The following is a 19091-nucleotide window of genomic DNA, read 5'->3' as shown; positions in this document are numbered from 1 at the left end:
TTATTTATTATTATTATTATTATTATCTTGTTTTATTTTACATTTATTTTATCTTATTTTGAATTTTTATCCTATTTTATTTCTTTTTTTATTATTATTTTCGTTTTATTTTTATTCTTTTTAAAAGGAAAAAAATAATAATAATATAAAAAAAAATGAAATGGTCAATGGGGCTAGAGCTGCCACACTTGCTGCACTCCCGCTGACCCTTCTACTCTCGTCCAAAGAAAGATTGTCACCTTGCATACTTTTCTCTGATTTTGGGTCTTGACATGAAAAAGGAAGTGTTTAGATGGCAACTTATCACTGCGACATCAGCCATAGGGATGCAGATTACAACCGTAGGGTGGTTGGGAGGCAACGGCGGGCTATTTCAAAAAATACAAAGAATGAAAGAAAAAGGGGAGGCTTTGGTTCGGGGGTAGGAGGAGAACACAAGGAGATAACAAAGAGACATCACACACATCCTCATTTAATTCTGGTCATTTAATAAATGATATTTTCAGGAATAACTTTTTAATTTTTCAGTTATTCTTTTTTCTTCCTAGTCTATTAATAACAAAAATGGATTCTTTCGATATATAAAAAAAAATTCCAACGGCTCTTGCTACTATACCTGCCCCAACCACGATTTTTTATATTAAACATTTAACCTCAAAATCAGAAATTGTATAGATACTAGATATCAAATAAAATAAAAATAGTAAATGAAATAGGACAAATATTTTTATAATGAATTGGTGGGTTCCTTCCTTTCTATGATTTTTGTTAGAAATGACCCGGTCCTCTCTATACACCAGAGCCTTTTTATTTTCATTTTTGATAGAAAGAAAGGAGAGATCTCTCGGGCTAGAGAAAAAGGGAGGAGCGAGTGAAGGAGAGCAGAGCCCGCAAAGCACCTGCACAAGCCAAAGCTAAAGCTAAAGCTAAAGGAAGGCCTAAGAGGTAAGCTTCAACACACGAATACTTGAGTGAGCATGATGAAACGATTTTGTGTTTGGTCTCCTATGCTTACGCTTGAATAACATGTTGTGGTTGTGTATGAGATTTTGTTGCGTCTTTCAAATATGTTTTTTCAAATATGTTATATGCCCTGTTGCTGTTCGAATGCGAGAAATGATATGCTCACTCAACCACCACATTTACGAACCCCCATCCATCTATCCCTGCCATCTTCATACTTTTTTTTCGCCAACAAGAACCTCCGAATAAGCCATTTCATCCTTCATCTTCTTCGCCAATAATCATCTCCAAAGCTCACCATCGCCTCTCCCATCACTGTCACGCTCCTTTCCATCATCAGTTAACCTCTTTCTTGCTCTTTCTTGATCATTCACCTGCACAAAAATATAAAACAGAGACCCAAGAAAGCATCCACGTGCAAATCCCCTCCATTGACGTCCTCACTTCAACCTCAAACTCGTTCTCCACTCCAATCCCGTGGCATCCCATTCCAACCCCAAGAGCACCCAATCTCCCCCGCTGTTTTAAATCCACGATCATCATCTTCTTAGGCTGAACATGAACCACCCTCACCCTCACCTTCATCCCACGCCTGCATAAAAACCAATATAAAAAAAAAACAGAGAGATGAACGGAGGAGTAGAAACCCTCGCCGGCGGCGATTCGGAGCTTCGAACGAAGACGCGCACTAATGGCAGCGACCTTGTGTGTCGCACAGAAGTAGTTCGGGTTGCGCAAGAAGAAGAATGAGAGGCTTGGGGCACAGCGGAAGCGATCTGTGTCGCGAAGGTCAGGGGTTGGGTTTCCATGGTGCTCGCGTGTCCCAATTGCGGTGGTCGGTGTGGGGGCAGCGACGTTGGTTGGTCGTCAGAGCCGAGAAAGACGCAGTAGCCAACTGGTTCTGTGGTGCGCGAGAACGAAGACGTCGAGCCTCCGGCGGAGGTCGTTGGTGGCGGCTAAAATGCAGACGCGGTCCCAGGGCTTGGAGTTGTGGTGGTGGCGCGGTGAAGCATAGACAAAGGAACGGCCCCTGCCACACACGCGAAGGAGAATGAAGGAGAAGAGTGGTTCGAGCGCTGGCAACTCCTTCACGGTGGTCGGCGTTGTCGACGCGGGTTCTGGCCGGCGTGCGGTGGCGTATTGGAGTTGTGGTGGTGTCGAGAAGGAGAGGCGGCCGTTCGGGAAGAAGAGCTGCGTGCGTAGAGAAAATCTTGATTAGGGTTTTAGTTGATTTTAGAAAGAGATGGGGCTGAACTCTTTTGCTCGCTGCACCTCCATCTTTGTTCTTCGCACCCCTCCATCACCACATACACCCCTGTTTTTACTTCATCTACCTTCATATGTCATGTTATTTTTCTCTCTTTCTTTTCTTCGTTCACCCCCACTGTTTTTACTTCATCTACCTCCATATGTCATGTTATTTTTCTCTCTTTCTTTTCTTCGTGCATCCCCACTGCTTATCCCTGCACCTCCTCTTAATTTTGTTGTTCCTGTGATATTTCTACTCTGCGCACCCCCTGTTTTAATTTCTGCAGTTTCATAATTTGTGTTGATGCTTACCTATTGCAGCCCCTGTTTTACTGTACATACACCCTTCAATGTTTACTAATCCGCACCACCATGTTTACTGACTCCACCCCCTCTGCATTTTATTGTCTTTTTGGGCTTGTTTTATATTTTACTAGCCGCACCACCACCTTTAATAAACACACCCCATTTACTTCATATACCTCCCACTAATCACTCACGCACTTCCATATTTTGTTTCCCACTCTCACCCTTCTTAATTAAATTATTTCTTTTTATTTAATTATTTATTTATTTATTTTTTTCTTTTATTTTGTTTTTTTATTATTATTTGTTTATTTTCGTTCATTTATTTATTTATTTTTATTATTATTATTTATTTTTTTATTTTTTATTTTTTTTACTTATTTTTTATTTGTTTCTTATTTATTTTATTTATTTTTATTTTTATTTATTTTTATTATTCCTAGGAAACAAAATATTTGAAAATTATTAAAAAATTACAAAAAAGAAAAATAGAAAATCGGTTGGTGGCTCTGTGTGTAGCTTGAACATTACATGTTTGATAGAATGCCAAATCCAGTGGCATGAATGAATTGGTAATCGGTTGGGTTTTCTTTTCACTCATCATGTCACTCGGCTGAGATTTCAGGCCAACATTTGAATTCTGTGACCAATAATAATGACTACAGTCCAGAGCGAGGGGGCAGCAAAAGGAACTGCCATAACTGAGAAAGCATTCAAAAGATGGGGCAGGAGAAGCCCATTTTTGAGATATGGCCTTCCTATGATCTCTCTCACTGTCCTCGGCTCTCTAGGCCTTGCCCAACTCCTGCAAGGCAGGTTAGTTACTGCCCAATAAGCTTTATGTTTGAGAGAAAATAGTTGACGTGTTTAGAATTGTTACTGTATTTGTTGTATTTTTCACTGTCATTCAATCACACACACACACATATTTTTGTTTACTTTACAACAACTATCTTTAAATTTACGTTTACCACAATTTCTTATTATTTGACTATGTAAATATCTTGTAGAGACAGTGTATAAAAATTTGACTTTTTGTGTTACTCAACCCTTCTTTTTTCATTGCTCATTCTGTTTTACTTCGCCCTCATTCTAAAATATAATGCAACTTTGTCTGCCCAGCAAGGATATTGCAAGGGTGAAAGATGATCAAGAGTGGGAAATCATTGAAACAAGAAAAGCATTGTCTAGGACAGGACCAGTGCATGCGTACAATCCAAAACAGATTTCCTTGGACGATGAGCTAAAGGTTCGTTTTCCTCTTCATTATCAATACAGCGTCGTCTAGATTGCCCATGATTTAATTTTTATTTGTTGTTGGATAGGCTTTGCAACAAAAGGTGGACATTAACAGCTATGAATACAAGAAAATTCCTAAACCAAATGAAGGCAATCAAGACTAGTGTTGAGTTGTGGATTGGAAACAACTTTTGTCAGAATTTCTCATGTACCGTTCTGAAAATAAACTTTTATGGAGTCAAAAGCCAATTTCATCTTGCTAGTGAAGTTGGTATTGCCCTTCATCTTTAGTGTTTTGACTTTTGCTTACGACATTATGGGAGTTGAAGTTGAGGTAAAATTTTGAAATTTGTGTACCAAGGATTTTCAAGTACGGTGCTGGGAATAGCTAAAGGTACTCGCTTGGTTCTACTTTAATAAGGGTGAAAAAGTGTAAATGTTTCTTGTCATGTTTTAGTTTGTCTTTTTTACCTATCTTGCAGTGATGCACATTGGATGTTATAACGTTAATCCTGATGGAGCTACTTTTGCCGTCACAAAACTCAGCACTCGTGGTTCATTTTCAGTGTTATCAAGTAAAATTGCTCGTAGAATTACTGGAAACGGTAAGCGAATTTACTTCTCTGTACCGAAAGTTTATATCTATAGGCTCCAAAAAAAAATTAGTACATTTCTGAAATTACTTTGTAAGGACGTGGTTACTTGTTTGCAAGCGGAGTACAACATTCCATCCATTGTTTAAACTAAAATTTAAAATCCCAACTGCCTCTGCAGCATTAAACTTTTTACTCTCAGGAATTGCATGATGACTGCAATTATGGCTTTAAAAGTAACATCTATGCATAATTTTCTACTGTATTAACTACCACCACATAACTGCAAATACAATGTAGAACACTGTCACATTCTAAAGTCCCCAATATATGTACAATGACCTAGAAAAAGAATTCGCACTATATCTTTGATATTGTTGAGATCCACAACTTTGAGGCCAAGGACGAAAATATCCATACACCACGATAAGTGGTCTCAAAAGGAAACGAATTAAGCTTCTTGGTGAAAGTTATGATCAAAGTGTACTTTTTCCAATGATCCTTGTGACCTAGGGTACCCAATGATCTCCAATTTTAGGCCGTCTAGATATAAAGTTTGTGGGGGATGCATCCCGCAAAGTATCTCGTCACTTTCTTTGCATATCTCTTCAATGATCATTACTTGAATTACAACAATATCCGCTTAACATCCCAGCAAAAAATGTAATGTGAGGTTTTGCCCTTAGCTATGCATGCTCTAGACTTTTAACAGAAGCATGAGATTGTATGCATATTGAAGACTGTTCTTCGGGTATTGGTTCAAATGAATGTGGTCACCCTTCGTAAGCAGGTGACTACACTTGGTAAACAATTCCTTACCCGAAACACTAGAATTGAATTGAACAGAAGCGGAAATATTATAATTGAATTGAACAGTAATTATTTGGATTCTGCTAAATTCTTCAAGAGAATAGTTCAGAATTTTCCAAAATTCTGCAAAATTATTAGTGATTTGACAGAATTTGCATGAAGCCAGCTACCAAATTCTAATCATGAAATCGTGATCCCTGACAAGTGATGACTCTTGTTGAAATAGACTAAGACAACTAGAACTTGCCTCCTTTGTGCAAGTTAATCGTTGGTCTTTTAGTGGATAGTTCTCTGGTATATTCAAGTTGCGAACCCTATAATTGAGATAAAAAGGTTTCGGTGTGGTCGTTAATGCCCAATCCAAATACCTATATTTTGGCTTTTGTTGTACAGATACCAACACATGGACATACTATTAAACTCTGGTTTTAATATTTGGTTTAGACTAAGTTTAGTGTCTGCAACCTAAAAGGTTGGTCTACATGATGAACCATAGTCCATCATCTAAACACATTGCGAAAAGCAAGAACACTTGTTTACGATGCTGCAAGAGAACGGGATCACAAATAACTAGAATAGAATGATGGACCACACTACAACTAATTATAAACATGTCCATGTATGGCAGGGATGGGTTCACTGGATTTGTCGTTTGAGACATGCTTGCACGTGACTTGTATCAGTGCACTACATTAGTCACATGTGACTTGCATGGTTTCTCCCTATATGCAAACAACCTAGAGTTCTGTGTGAGAAAAAAACAAAATTCTGTTGGACCACTTCAGACATCATACCACTGCTTCTAAGGCGATGGAGTAACAATTTTCTAATCCCAAAAGCGTAGTTTTTTCAACATATGTAAGAAAATGATTCAACAGTGTGAACGCAAACTAGATGGATATGAAGAGAAGAGAAAAAAAATGAGATAAGTGATGTCATAAAGATAAAGAGAAAAGGTGTGCAAATTTTGTTATAAAGATTTTTCTGCTAATATTTTTTACTCATCTCAAAATACTGCTTACCAGCTAGCTACATGCTTTTAAAAAGAGCAACCATAAATTACTGCCTTTTTTTAGTATAAAAATCAAACGTAAAAAAATTCCAATGACTGAATACAACTAATGACTAGATGTTTAATGTCTTGGTATAAAAATCAAAATGTGCCATTTTTTCGACTGCATTTCCATGCCCAGAGATGGAGATGTGTGTAAAAGACAATACTGAAAAGAACAAGTTCTGAAAGAATTGAAAACATATATTATACTGATGAGATCATCCCAACCATTTGCACAGCTACAAGCTTTATACCCAGGTGTCCCAGAAAAAAAGAAAAGGCATTCTTCTGTATGTACACCACCCCCAAAAAACGACATAATCAGAGGAAAGAAAACTGAAGCCAAAAGAAAACCTTTTAACCCCCAAAATAGAAGAAACACAATGTAGTAAATTCCTGTCTACTACCCTTTTCTCCATTGGTTTTAAGTAACCCTCCACCCTTTCCTCAATATTTTATTCATTTTTACATATATTAAAAAACAAAATCACAGCTCAAAGAAATCTTCTGTTCATGACTCCCGTTTACTACCACCCTCCCCCACATATTTTATAAGCCAAAATGGCAAAATCAGTGGAAGGGCTTAATCTGAAGATGGTTCCCCAAAACCCCTGTTGAATCACCTTGGGCTCGGTTGTGCTCTGACCGACAACAGTGGCTGGAGCAGCCTCTGCCCTGATGGACTACCTAGTAACGTGGCCTGAGATCGAGTAAGCATCTCAGCCATTGATGGTGTCTGATATGCCTGAACAAGACTTGACCTATCAGTGGAATCACCTCTTGCTGTTGCTCTTTGCCATGAATGTGAACTCAATCCAGAAAGTATATATGCTCTCCCAGATGCTTCATACACATGCCTACTCGCCATCCGCTCTTGCATTTCCTTAAGCTCAGCATCTAATGCAACACATAAACGGTCGTTGGATTTCGCTGAAACAGTCTCCGACAGCATCTTTCTAAAGTTTTCAAGAATCAATATTGCTCCACTCAGGTCCCCTCGTTCAGCTGCAACACGAGCCTGAGCCATTGCCTCAGCCGCTTGAAGCCTGTTGCGTTGTCTATCCACTTCAAGCGACATTACTACCTGCCCAGAGATTTCACTCCGCTTAATCTTAACTTCTTCACTTTCTATTGTTGCTGTTTCCTGAGTTAATGGATCCTTGTATACACATTTCACCTTTATCAATGATGTTTCATTGCCAGATGCAGCAGGGACATTAACTGACACTAGAAAATCTCTCTCTTCATCGGCATACAGGTCTCCAACTTCAATCGATCCTTTGCGTCCATCACCCACCACACGGGTTGGGTAACTCCCTGCTTTTAGCGAGACAAGACTGAGATTTGGGTGTATACACTCGATTCCCACTTGAAGCTCTTGAACAACTACGCTCAGAAGTCCTCCAATGCATTGTGCAAACGCATCCTGTAACACGGCTTCAGTCTCGATGAAAGAAAACGTGCCACCAGAAATCTCTGAAATGGAGTGCATCAGTGAAGCATCGTGGTCTGCACCAAAGCCAAAAGCGTGCACGGGAATTTGAAATCCTGAACTATCACCACCACTGATAGAAGTGGGCAGAAGAAACTGGTAATTTGGTCGAGGCTGGTTAGTTCCAGAGCCATTGACAGTGTAGTTATCTTGACCATCGGAGAGTAGGATAATACTGGCAACTGGATTCTTTTCCTTTCGATCTTCCATTATCTTGGCACCTTTTCTCAGCCCTTCTGCGATATTGGTACCACCGTTTGCAACCAAAGAATTAACAGCTTGCAGTGCCTGCTGTCGCCCGGAATCGGTCATTCTGCACAGAGGAAAAAGGCGCCGAGCTGTGGAAGAAAAGGCGATAACAGAGAGCCGGTCATTAGAGCCTAGGTTCTGTATGACAAACCCCATTGCTCTTTTGAGTAGTGCAAGCTTAGTTCCAGCCATGCTACCACTCACATCAAGCACTGTGACCAAGTCCACAGGCGCACGCGGAGTCTGAGAAATCTGTGCCAAATTTGCCTGGTTTCTACTAAGGTTTTGTCTTTTGACTGCAGCTGTGTCTGCGGCAGTAGCAGCTTTGAGATGAACCAAAACTGTGAAGTTAGAATGAGTCTTGGATCCCGGAGCAGCAGATACTTCTGGGAATGTTTTAATCTCTATAGCTCTAGCAGCCTCAGTATCTTCAGTATTCTCAATGCAAGGACTTCGCTCAGAAAACACATGTTGATGATTCAAGGATTCATCATCGTCAAATATGCCTGGCTCAGAAGCCTGATAAAGTGGCACAACATGCCTCCTATTTAAATCTCGGTGAGGATGAGGTAGGGGTAGACGGTGGACCACTGCCATCAAAGCATCATTTTGGGGCCAATTGATGGGACTTGGTGAAACTCTGCCAGGGATAGGATCCAAACTGGGACCCGATAAGGGTATTTCCTTCCATTTTGCCCTACACACCGGACATATTTGGTTTCCATGTTTCACATTTGAAGCAATGCAGTGGAAATGGAAGGAATGTGAACATTCTGCAGTGAATATAGCATGGCCGGATCCTTGCTTCATTTTGGTTAAGCATATTGAGCAGGTTTGCTGAATGTTTGAAAATAAAAGCTAGTCAGAACATATATAATATTATGTAAATAGTTTCACAGACTTTCAAGGCTTCATGCAAATAAATACATTCATGAACAGATTACACAAGGTAAATAAACAGTACCTGTATCAAAATCAGGTTTAGTTCTAATAAAGGAAAAAGTCAAACAAATAAGAAAAGACGAGAATATTTTAATTCCAGTACTCATATTTGATACGGAAGTTTAAAAAAAAAAAAATCCTCTGCAATTTCATTTTCCAACCTTAAGTATTTTAGCTATTTAATTCAACATATAATATGCACAGTGGGAAATAATCTTCTATAGTTGAAGATATGTAGTGTTTGAATATTACCAAGTTACTTAATATTGAAACAAACAACTCTGAAAACGACAGAGGGCAAATGCAATGATACATTGACTTAAAACACCCCTTTGCCATTATGATATTTCCTTTTCATATCTAGCATGTTGCCAAAGTAAGGCTTAACAATCATTCATAAGATCCCCATTAAGCATAAGGCTTTTCAATTACAGAGATTTAGAGGGATGGTGAAAAACCTAATCACCTTGTCTAGTCAAGCACACCTGAATGCTACAGAAAGGGACTAAACAGGATTTACACCGGCCCAAAAGTATTGCAATAAAAAAATTGATTATTCAGCAAATCAGGTGTACCGGTCATCAAAAACTGCTACTATGACTTGACTAAATGAACAAGCCAACCAATACATCGTATAAGGATTGCTTTTAGAAGAAAAGAATTGCTTGGCAATAGAAAGGAAAAGAAGGAAAAATCTTATGCATAAAAGGGGTATTGAAACATGCAGGAAACAGTAATATCAGCTCAAGGCACATGAAAAGTAGAATTCTTGATACAAAACTTCAAACTCACTTGTCCCCTGTATACACTATTGCTACAAGTCAATAAATTACAGCTCTAAGCCCAAGTTGCAGTACGCTAGAAGTAGGCTAAAGAACCAAACTAACACAAGGAACTCAACAACTAAAAAGGAATTTTGGTCCCTAAAAATTGGTAACACCACCCTGAATATCAGTCCTTAATTACAACACCACGTGCAATTCAATAAATCGCTCCACCTCATTCCGCGATACTACCCAACGAATTCAAATGAACTTCACAACTAAATCACACACCAACCTTATATCAGAATCACGTTACAGAAAACCGATATTCTCAGACACCAAAAAGATGCCACTTCATTCTCATGAAGAACAACATAAGACAGTTCATTAAAACAGCAAAACCCAGTAATGACAAATCATTACTTCCCTGACAAAAAACATCCAAAGACCCTTAAAGACATTTAATTTCCTTTTATGTTAACAACGTTTAACCCGGATTCATTTCTTAATTTGAACACGGTTCAAAAATTTCTTATTTTGCGCAAATTCATTTTTAGTCCATCTAAACTTTCACAATCAACCAGACCAAAATAGAACTTGTCAAAATATTTAAATGAAAAACACAAACATACATGCAGGGAGAGAGAGAGAGAGTAAGAAGTTGGAAATGAATGAGAGCCGGACCTTGGAGGATTTGCTGCCACTTTTGGAAAGTTTCAAGCCATGAAAAGAGGAAAGCGGCGTGGTGGGGCGGGAAGAGCTGGTGTTCCAGCTGGCCGGAGATAGTAGGGCGGCGTCGGAGAGGCGCTCGGAAACCACCGTGTGGGGCGGCGAATCGTTGTCTAACGTTCTGGGGACGAACATGCAGAGGTTGAGACCAAGCGCGACCTTGGCTTTCTTCCACTTGCTTGCCATGGTAAGAGACGTTGGGATCTCTCTGACGCCGAAAATGCTGCAACCCAGAAAGGAAAAAGCTCCAGCCCGGAAATCCCAGATCTCAAATGGCGAAAAGCTTCGAGCTTTGCAGAGAGAGAAGAAATGGGGTTTTATGAAAAGTAGGAAGGGAGCACGAAAACCGAGGCCACTGAATGAATAAATATAAATGAAACGGATGGCAGAGAGGTACTACTAGCAAGCAATATAATGTAGCACTAGCATGGTATGGTTTGAGAAGGAAGTGTTTGGTTTGGTGTGGTCGTTGTTAATATTGAGGATGTTACGTTGGTTGTTGTTGTTTGTTGTTGACGTTGTTTTTGTTGGCGGCCATGGACTGAGTGTGTGTCTGTGTGCTGGAGATGAGTGAGTGAGGAGCATTTTGACCTGTTTTTTAGGCTCCTTTACCCAAAAGATTAAAGACAGGGTAAAAGCCATGAAATGAAATCATTTTCAAACAAATTATTATTATTATTATATAAAAAAAAAATATTTAGAAAGCACGTTTTGGTTGAATGGGAAAAGTTGGTTCCACTCCTTGCTTTGCTTTATTATCTCCTCTTTACTACCATCAGATCATATCATGTCATCATCTTCATCTCTTTCTTCTTTTATTGCTCCTTCCCTTTTCCTTTTTAACCTAACTATTTTCTTCAAATTCTTCATTTAAATACTATTTTCAAAATTCAGAAAATTTTTATTAACAAGTTACATGATAATAAAAATTCTTGGGTCATTTTTGTTTCTGTATTGTTTATCTTGTTCAGACAAGGTGAAACTTCAATTATTCTTGAATTTCAGTCTCATTAATATTTTATTACTGTTATTAGATAAAAATATATGTAACCAAAATAGCAGATGATGATTAGCTGATGCATATTTAATACGAAAGTATTGAAAAAGCTATTTTTTTGGCATCAAGTACGAGATTTTTTTTTTCTATTACAGTATTAATATCAACTAAAGTGCGTACATTTTATGACAGCCTCGTTATGATTGAGTTTGGTTCGAATATCGATTGCAGCATTAGTTAGGTTAACCAAATCTAAATTCATTAACAGCATTTATTTAGGTTAAATTTTATTTGGACCAGTTGGTAGACTTGGTGAAAGAAAGGTAGTTGTTGGTTTGTTGCAAAAGAAAACCAAGAGAAATGTGATGTCGATTCTCGCGTAGTAATAATAATATAAAAGAAAAACTAACATAATCATTGTCTGCGATGTAATTAAAGTTTAATAATTTTGTGTACTTATTAAAATTATTTAATATGATTTCTTAATTTTTTTCTTTTAATGTAGTCTTTGTTTTTTGTTAAAAAAAATTAATGCAATCCTTATGTTAAATTTGGTAACACTAATTAGAGAGTAATAATTGTCAAGTTTATCCAAAATAGTTAGATATTATGTATTATATTATCATATTATTATCTTTAAACCAACATCAATATATATTAATCTAATGGAATAAATGACATTGACCCTTGTTTTAATAAAAATAAAAACTAAGCAATAAAAAGTCACTGAAATAATTCTATCAAAAACTCAGAAAAAAAATAATTAAAGAAACTATACATCATCCCCTTAAAAGGTTTGAATATACTTAAAAAAATTATAATTAATATTTTTTCAAATAATTATAAAAATTAGCAAACTTAATTTAAGAACTGAATAACAACTACAGTAAAACCTAATTTAGTTAAGAAACTATACATCATCCCTTTTTATTATCTTCCAAAGTAATTACATTTTTAGTCTGTTTTTTGAGAAATACTTAAAAAGGATGGTAAGAAGAAAAATAAAATAAAATAAAAACACCTTTTCCACAAACTAATGTTACAGCATTTCTTTCACAATAATTTAAATTATTCTCTTAATTCATCTAACCAAATCCTTTATCTCCTAGTTGACGTGAAGCTTTCATAATAATCAACCAAAAAGTCAAATAAACTTTTGTTTCTCACATTCTTTTTTTCTTTCCTTCCTTTTATCTCTGCATTATCTACAACATTTGTCTTTAGAATGAATTTGTCGATGCAGATCATCACCACCCTCTTTCTCCATGTTTATGGAACCAACATTTAATAGTTTGTACAGTTTATAAACACATTGAAATTGTTATTAACGTGTAAAACAAGGAGAATATTTGTAGCTAAACTGATATGGATATTTTGTATAGCTACATGTTAATGGGATGATGAGATGGGTACAGATATTATAATATATGTATCTGTAGATATTTGTATTCATTATATTATAATTTAAATTAAAAATAAAATAAAAAATATGATTCAAATATTAACACATTGATTTTGAATGAGTTATTTTTTATCGATTGATTTTAAAAAAATATTCATTTTTTTATAAACTGTCATTCAACATTATTTAAATGGATTATTTACACTATACATTATATTTTTATTTGAATTTATAATTAAAATATTTTGTTAAATATTAATTTTATTTTTAAAAAATATCTATAAATACTCATAAATTTAAAAAAAAATATACAAATACTCGTATAATACATATTTTTACAAATATAAGTTCGTAATAAATATTTATTAAACAAGTAAAATATAAAACAATTATTACTCCTACTCTATCTGTCCATTAAGATCCTAATTAGTAGTAATAATAGGATGTCATTATTATTACTATTCTGAATCAATAATCAAAGTCCTTATAAGCCACCCTGGGAAGATGTATCAAACCTAATCTAATCTAACACAGTGACATTAGTGACAAGTGTGGGCATAATCAAACCTAATTGATGAAAACAGCTTTTCAATTATTGCAATTTCAGTCCAATCCTCCTTTAAGCCCCTTCACCTTTATTTATTTATTTTTTGTGAAAGGGGTAAGTTGGTAAATGTCCATCACCATAAGTGATTCATTTTGTCTTCCCTCAGCCTAATCAAGATTAATAAAGTAGGTTAGTGGAAGAAGTGGGAACATGGCATAACATAATCCTTTGAAGAGACCATGGTTTTTGTATAAATGTTAAAAAGTATTTCACATAATTGAGTGTGTACATGACCATGGCCCTCCCATGCATCATCATCATGGAGGATCATTATTTGGCATGAGTCAACATGGTGGGATTTTCTTCATCATTCAAAATATGAATTCCCATACTTTTTATTTTGATTTTTATTTATTTTTTATTTGTTTAACCCTCACATGAGATGATGATGATGATGGTGAATATGGCACACGTGCATGTCATCACAGCAGTTGTTTTGTGGTGCCCTTGTCAACCCTGTTGACATTAGTGCCTGCCAATGGATCTCATCACATGCCATTCATTTCTTTAAATTTCTTTTTATCTTTTCTTTTCTTTCCTCTTTTTCACCTTTATTTTTATTTATTTTTTCAGTTCATGAAATTGCTTTCTGCTTTTTTAATTATCAAGTTGAATAATCAATGAATGGTAAATGTGATTTAGGAGGTTGACCAATATGATGGTAATGGAACCAATGTTTGGCGTGCAAAATCTATAATTGCACAAATCATATTCAGCACAGTGATGAGTTTTATATTACTTAAAGTACCCAAATTATGTTATTTGTTAACAAGATAATTGACATGTCAAAAATGATTTTAAGTCAAAATCACGTTAGGGAAAGGTACACTTTTTTTCTTGAAGACCGTGTGTTTGCCATTTTAAGATTTTTCTTGGTTACTTTTAATTCATTTTATTTAAACTTTTATTTAGTCCAAATAAATAATTAATATAGCGAAATAGTCTTTAACTATTCGAGTACGGTCAAAATAATGTTTAAAATTATATAAAATAAATTATGTTTGTATCTGTAATAAATAATCCTTTTTTTAATACTTGGCTTAATACTCAGCCTTACATTTTAAAATCAGATTCTTCACCGTTTACATGATATATTCTATTAACTAGTACTTTGTCATGTGTTAATTGAAAAAATTAAAATATAAATGTGTAAAAAGAAAGTCAAAATGCGTGTTTTTTTATAGCAGCCTTACAAAATATAAGAGAGAAGAATTGGTAAAATAATTAAGATTTGGTGTACTTTTCTTCCTCTCATTTTTTGTTTTGTTGCTGAAAAAAAAATAGTCTTTTACAAGTGGGAAAGCTTGGTGTATATTCATTTTGGTTCCTGTAGCTGGGTTCAAAGTGCTTTTATATATTATAACTTGTTAAATGATATATGTAATTCTCACACTCTCAATTTGATATAAATATATTTTTTTCATGTTGATGTGTATGTTAATATGTATAGAACATCTAATTTATGTGTTTTAATTATATTGATGTTTTTCTACAGTCATTTGACAAGTTTAATTATTACTTAAAATAAATTTAAAGTTTATAGCAAGAATTTTATTCTAAAGAGTGAAGTAAAAAATTGTAATTATTAAGAATTAAAAATAAAAAATTACAAGACGGTGAAATTTTCTTAAAATTTAGAATAGTCAAATAGATGTATTTTTTAATTTTATTTTTGAAAATATTGATAACACCAAGGTTCAAAAATAAATTTACGAAATATATGTAATAAAAATAAAATTTTTATATAAATGTTAATTAAATGTTAGTAAGATATATCAAACACTTTTTTAATGGTATAGTTTCCAGAGCTAACAACTTAAATCTTAAGTAATTAATTTATTTATCTAATTATTGGTGTAAAAGACAAATTAATTTGGATTTACATAAATCGATTACCTAATCAAACAAAGAAATTTCAAGTTAGATTAAGTTGAATTTTTATTTTTCTAATTAGACTTGGTTCGGTTTCGTCTTCATTAATGTTTAATTTAATTAAGTCAAAAGTTTTCAATTTGTTTTTTTTTTCTAAATTTTTCAAATTTATAAATTATTGAATTAAATTTTTTATAATATTTAAAAAAAATAAACTATATTAATTAATATTTTAAAAAAATCAATGAGTAATTAATATTTTATAAAATAAATTAAATAATAGCTACATTATTATTGTTGAATCATATTTTTGACTGTTATAAATGGTATAGATTATCTTATTTACTAAATAAGATTATCAAATGTTCTTTCTATGAATCATACCCTCCAACTTATTAACTTCTTTGAGGTCAGGGTTTTTTTAATCCTGGCAATTTAATTTGTTACATGAAGTATATAACTTTTTTCATGCTTTCTAGCACCTTTTGATACGTCAAAAGAGCATTTATTTTATAGTATTATTCAACCCCATATTATGGCATTATTAAAACAACAATTTTCTATAAACTTATTATTTTACGAAATCAACGCCCTTTTGGTTATCACTCACTTCTTTCAACAACACATCACACGATGCTGAAATATGAAACAGTGGAAACAAGAAGTTCCATAGTAGGGTTGAGTAAGACCGTTTGGTATTAGAACATTTGTTATCTCTTGTAATAATTATAATAATGAAGTCTTCTGTAAAGTTTTCCTTGAACATGGCAAACTATTTGTCGTGCTGCATATTTTCTAACTTATAAAAATCAAGGTAATATCGGTCAATGAACCACAGCCTCAAAATTGGCAAATGAATGGTCAAAATCTAGAGCCTTGAAATTTCTGCATAATAAAAAACTAGGATTTATTGCAACAATTGTATGCACATACAAGAACAATATAAAATTCTCTTCATGATTTTCTAGAAAAACCCTCGCCAACAAAACAGTATTTTAGGGTTTGATGATTTCAATTTTTCCACATTTGACTTGACTCCGTCATTTCTGCAGTAACAATCTGCAAGCTCATATCAATAATTACAGTACTTTGTTCTGCATGACAGATAAGAGCATATCCTTGGAAGCAAACCAGAAGAGTTGACTTTAATTAAGAAAAGGTTCTAATTTACAAACTTTAAGCATCAGCATTTCATGTTGATGAATGACGAAACCAGATCTAAAATATGAGTGGAAAGTTGGGAAGAAGAATATATGCTTTTTGTGGATTGATTTGTTCTGTGCCCACCATTAGAAAATATAATGGATGTGTTTGAAATTTGGTGCATGATGTGTAGATGGCATGTTTGTGGAACAGTGCATGTGCATGTATAGCATCGAAAACCTAGTTAGTGGTGAGGTTGTCTGAGATACTTTTGAAAAAATATGGAAGAATTGTGGTTCCCATTTGACATATCTGTAATTGGTGTGTTGGGAGAATCAAAAGGATTTTGTTGTATTGGTGTTCCAAGGAAGAATCAATCCATAATGGTATGAGATAGAATAGGAAGAGAAAAATGATCATGGTGTTGCCTATTCCCACTCACTTTACTCTCTCAAAAGACCATCTTTTATTTATATATACATAAAAGTAAAAGAGAAAAACCCTAATCTTTCTAGGATGCAAAAAGTTATTCCTCTCCCCCACAAGAGACCATCAATAAGGAACAAAGACAGTGACTACTTTTCAATTCACTCCCTCCTTTTGAGGGCACACATGCCTCACACACACACACACACCTCTTGAGGGAGAGCCTATGAGAGAGAGAGAGAAAAAAAAAAGGTTTTTGCCATGAGAGGTTCTTCCTGGTAATGAGTGGAGAAGCATTAACAAAGAATCCTCATGAAACCCTTTGTGGGGAGGGGATAGGATTCCCTTTACTATCTCCAATTTGCCAGACTTTATGCTAAGTCAACTAGAAAGCTCAACCTTTTTTAGTGTATTAGAGAACTCACCTCTCATGCTGCCTCCCACTTTTCTGTTTATTCAACACACTACCTCACTTCACCATATTTATGTTTTCAAATCTAATTCATCACTCTCCACCCAACTCATCAAACCAAACTTCAAGTTTATTTCACACAAATGCAACAGAATCAAATTAAATATTCTGTCAAAAATTACAGTATTTTGATACATCTAATAGTTTTACATAGTTTAAGAGTCAAAGACAAAAATAATCTGAGACTTTTTAAAGTACAAAACCATAACAGATTTTTAGACTCCAAAACACATAATAACTCAAATGTAATTATCACTTAACTATATTACTTGGAAGGAAAAAAGTAGTAAATGGTTGAAACTTGGAAGAAGAAAAGCTTAAAATATTTACTTGAGAGAGGAGTTTGACACTGCTCGTGGCTTATCCTTAATGGAAGCGTGGTTAAGATAAGTTAGTTTATTGTGTGTATGTGTACAAAGGATAACAATTTTCTTGGCGCTGATTGGAGATGGTGATAATGAAAGAATATATAAAGCTGAAGCACTACATGTTGTTTTGATTTTGTCCATAAAGTTATGATATTATTACCAATGAATTCTTATTAGTGGTGGTGTTGTTGTTATTTGTATGGAAATGTGAGAGATATTAAAAGGAGTTGCAACCACGCAGATGTACCAAAGGGAAGAACCAAAACAACAGTAGCTTTTGTTAATTATGATGTAACATGTGTTGATAATGAACAAGTCAAACCTAATCCATACATTCTGTGGGTCCATATGTTGAATATCATTGTCCCAGATTTCTCACCTTCCTTTTATTTAATGTTAGTGTGTGCTAGCTAGCTTCCTTCTTTGTGTTTTTTCTGCATAGCTGTACCTGAAACACATCAAATACCTGACAAACATGCAAAGAAGGTTCATGTAGATTTTGACACAGAAATCCAATTGGCTTCTTTTCAATTCTCATGTTGGCATTACCCTAGACTCAATTTTTTTTCCTTAACATTTTTAGGAGCTTTTTTCATTGATTGACATCATTGCCTTGGGAAAAAATTGCCAACAAAATTAACATAGTTTTGACAACCAAAAAGAGCCTTTTTACTCATGGCCTTTCACAAAATACTAAAGGTGGAAATAGATATCTTCTGTTGCTTAAAAAGTCCTACCAAAAATAATCTATTGCTTATGAAACCTTTCACAAAATTCATAAGTCAAAATAGAGAAATTAAGTCTACTCAATTCAGAAGAGGAGTCTGGCAATCATTTATTTGGGATCAAGAATTGTTTTGGGGAAGAGAAAGAGAGAGAAAAGCTTACCATAAAAATAGAAAAAGGAAAAGGGATGTCAAGTTTTTGGGTCCACCTTCAAAAGAAACTCCAGTTTCACTTTATTGGCGGTGACATGTGGGCCATTATTGAGTCCAAACATGACGTCACACGTGTCAAGACCCAACTTTGATTTCCATGTTTTCTTAGGCCCAAACAACGGAAGTGGACATATTGCTAGCTGGAAAAATTTTACAATCTGCATAGTCTTTGGCTTCTTGCACCCCATCATTACTAAGTGCACCTCCATATTAATAAAAAAAGATTAAAATATCTTTTCTTTACCATTATCTTGTCGTCACCTCTGCTGCACTGCTGAAAAGGATGAAGCAGGAGAAAAAAAAAAGTTGAGAAAAAAGCTTGTTTCGGAAAGCTCTCTCCAAAATGTATTTTATATGTTTTGAATAGTTTATTTTACGATAGTCGATGATAGTCATAATAGAAATTTCAACGAACTTAGTCAATGAGCTATAATGAGTTATAAAGATCTATTTATAAATAAAAAATACATAAATAAA

General features: G+C 34.7%; 2 protein-coding genes across 2 annotated transcripts; one reads left to right on the top strand and one right to left on the bottom strand.

The window, feature by feature from the left end:
* The first annotated feature begins 744 nt into the window (after positions 1-744).
* On the top strand, positions 745-4297 carry LOC114191761 (uncharacterized). The gene is made up of 4 exons (XM_028081137.2): positions 745-945; positions 3143-3333; positions 3640-3766; positions 3843-4297. Exons 2-4 carry the CDS (start codon positions 3173-3175, stop codon positions 3918-3920), a joined length of 366 nt encoding a protein of 121 aa, XP_027936938.1. The 5' UTR covers positions 745-945; positions 3143-3172; the 3' UTR covers positions 3921-4297.
* Positions 4298-6393: 2096 nt separating this feature from the next.
* Positions 6394-11002, bottom strand: LOC114191759 (E3 ubiquitin-protein ligase WAV3-like). The gene is made up of 2 exons (XM_028081136.2): positions 10345-11002; positions 6394-8791 (listed from the first exon to the last, which is right to left on the bottom strand). Exons 1-2 carry the CDS (start codon positions 10573-10575, stop codon positions 6833-6835), a joined length of 2190 nt encoding a protein of 729 aa, XP_027936937.1. The 5' UTR covers positions 10576-11002; the 3' UTR covers positions 6394-6832.
* Between the last annotated feature and the right edge of the window lie 8089 nt (positions 11003-19091).

The sequence above is a fragment of the Vigna unguiculata genome, chromosome 7 (genome assembly GCF_037176805.1).
Source record: "Vigna unguiculata cultivar grain cowpea cultivar isolate G323 ecotype 2 chromosome 7, ASM3717680v1, whole genome shotgun sequence".
Lineage (NCBI taxonomy): Eukaryota > Viridiplantae > Streptophyta > Magnoliopsida > Fabales > Fabaceae > Vigna > Vigna unguiculata.
This window is presented reverse-complemented; position numbering and strand designations above follow the sequence as displayed.

Bases quoted from the DNA above. Each gene is read 5' to 3' on its own strand.
- LOC114191761 (XM_028081137.2), top strand. From the start codon at position 3,173: ATGACTACAGTCCAGAGCGAGGGGGCAGCAAAAGGAACTGCCATAACT. The intron at 3,334-3,639 runs GTTAGTTACTGC...TTGTCTGCCCAG, and splicing joins GCCCAACTCCTGCAAGGCAG to CAAGGATATTGCAAGGGTGA. The intron at 3,767-3,842 runs GTTCGTTTTCCT...GTTGTTGGATAG, and splicing joins CCTTGGACGATGAGCTAAAG to GCTTTGCAACAAAAGGTGGA.
- LOC114191759 (XM_028081136.2), bottom strand. From the start codon at position 10,575: ATGGCAAGCAAGTGGAAGAAAGCCAAGGTCGCGCTTGGTCTCAACCTC. The intron at 8,792-10,344 runs GTCCGGCTCTCA...TCAAACATTCAG, and splicing joins GTGGCAGCAAATCCTCCAAG to CAAACCTGCTCAATATGCTT.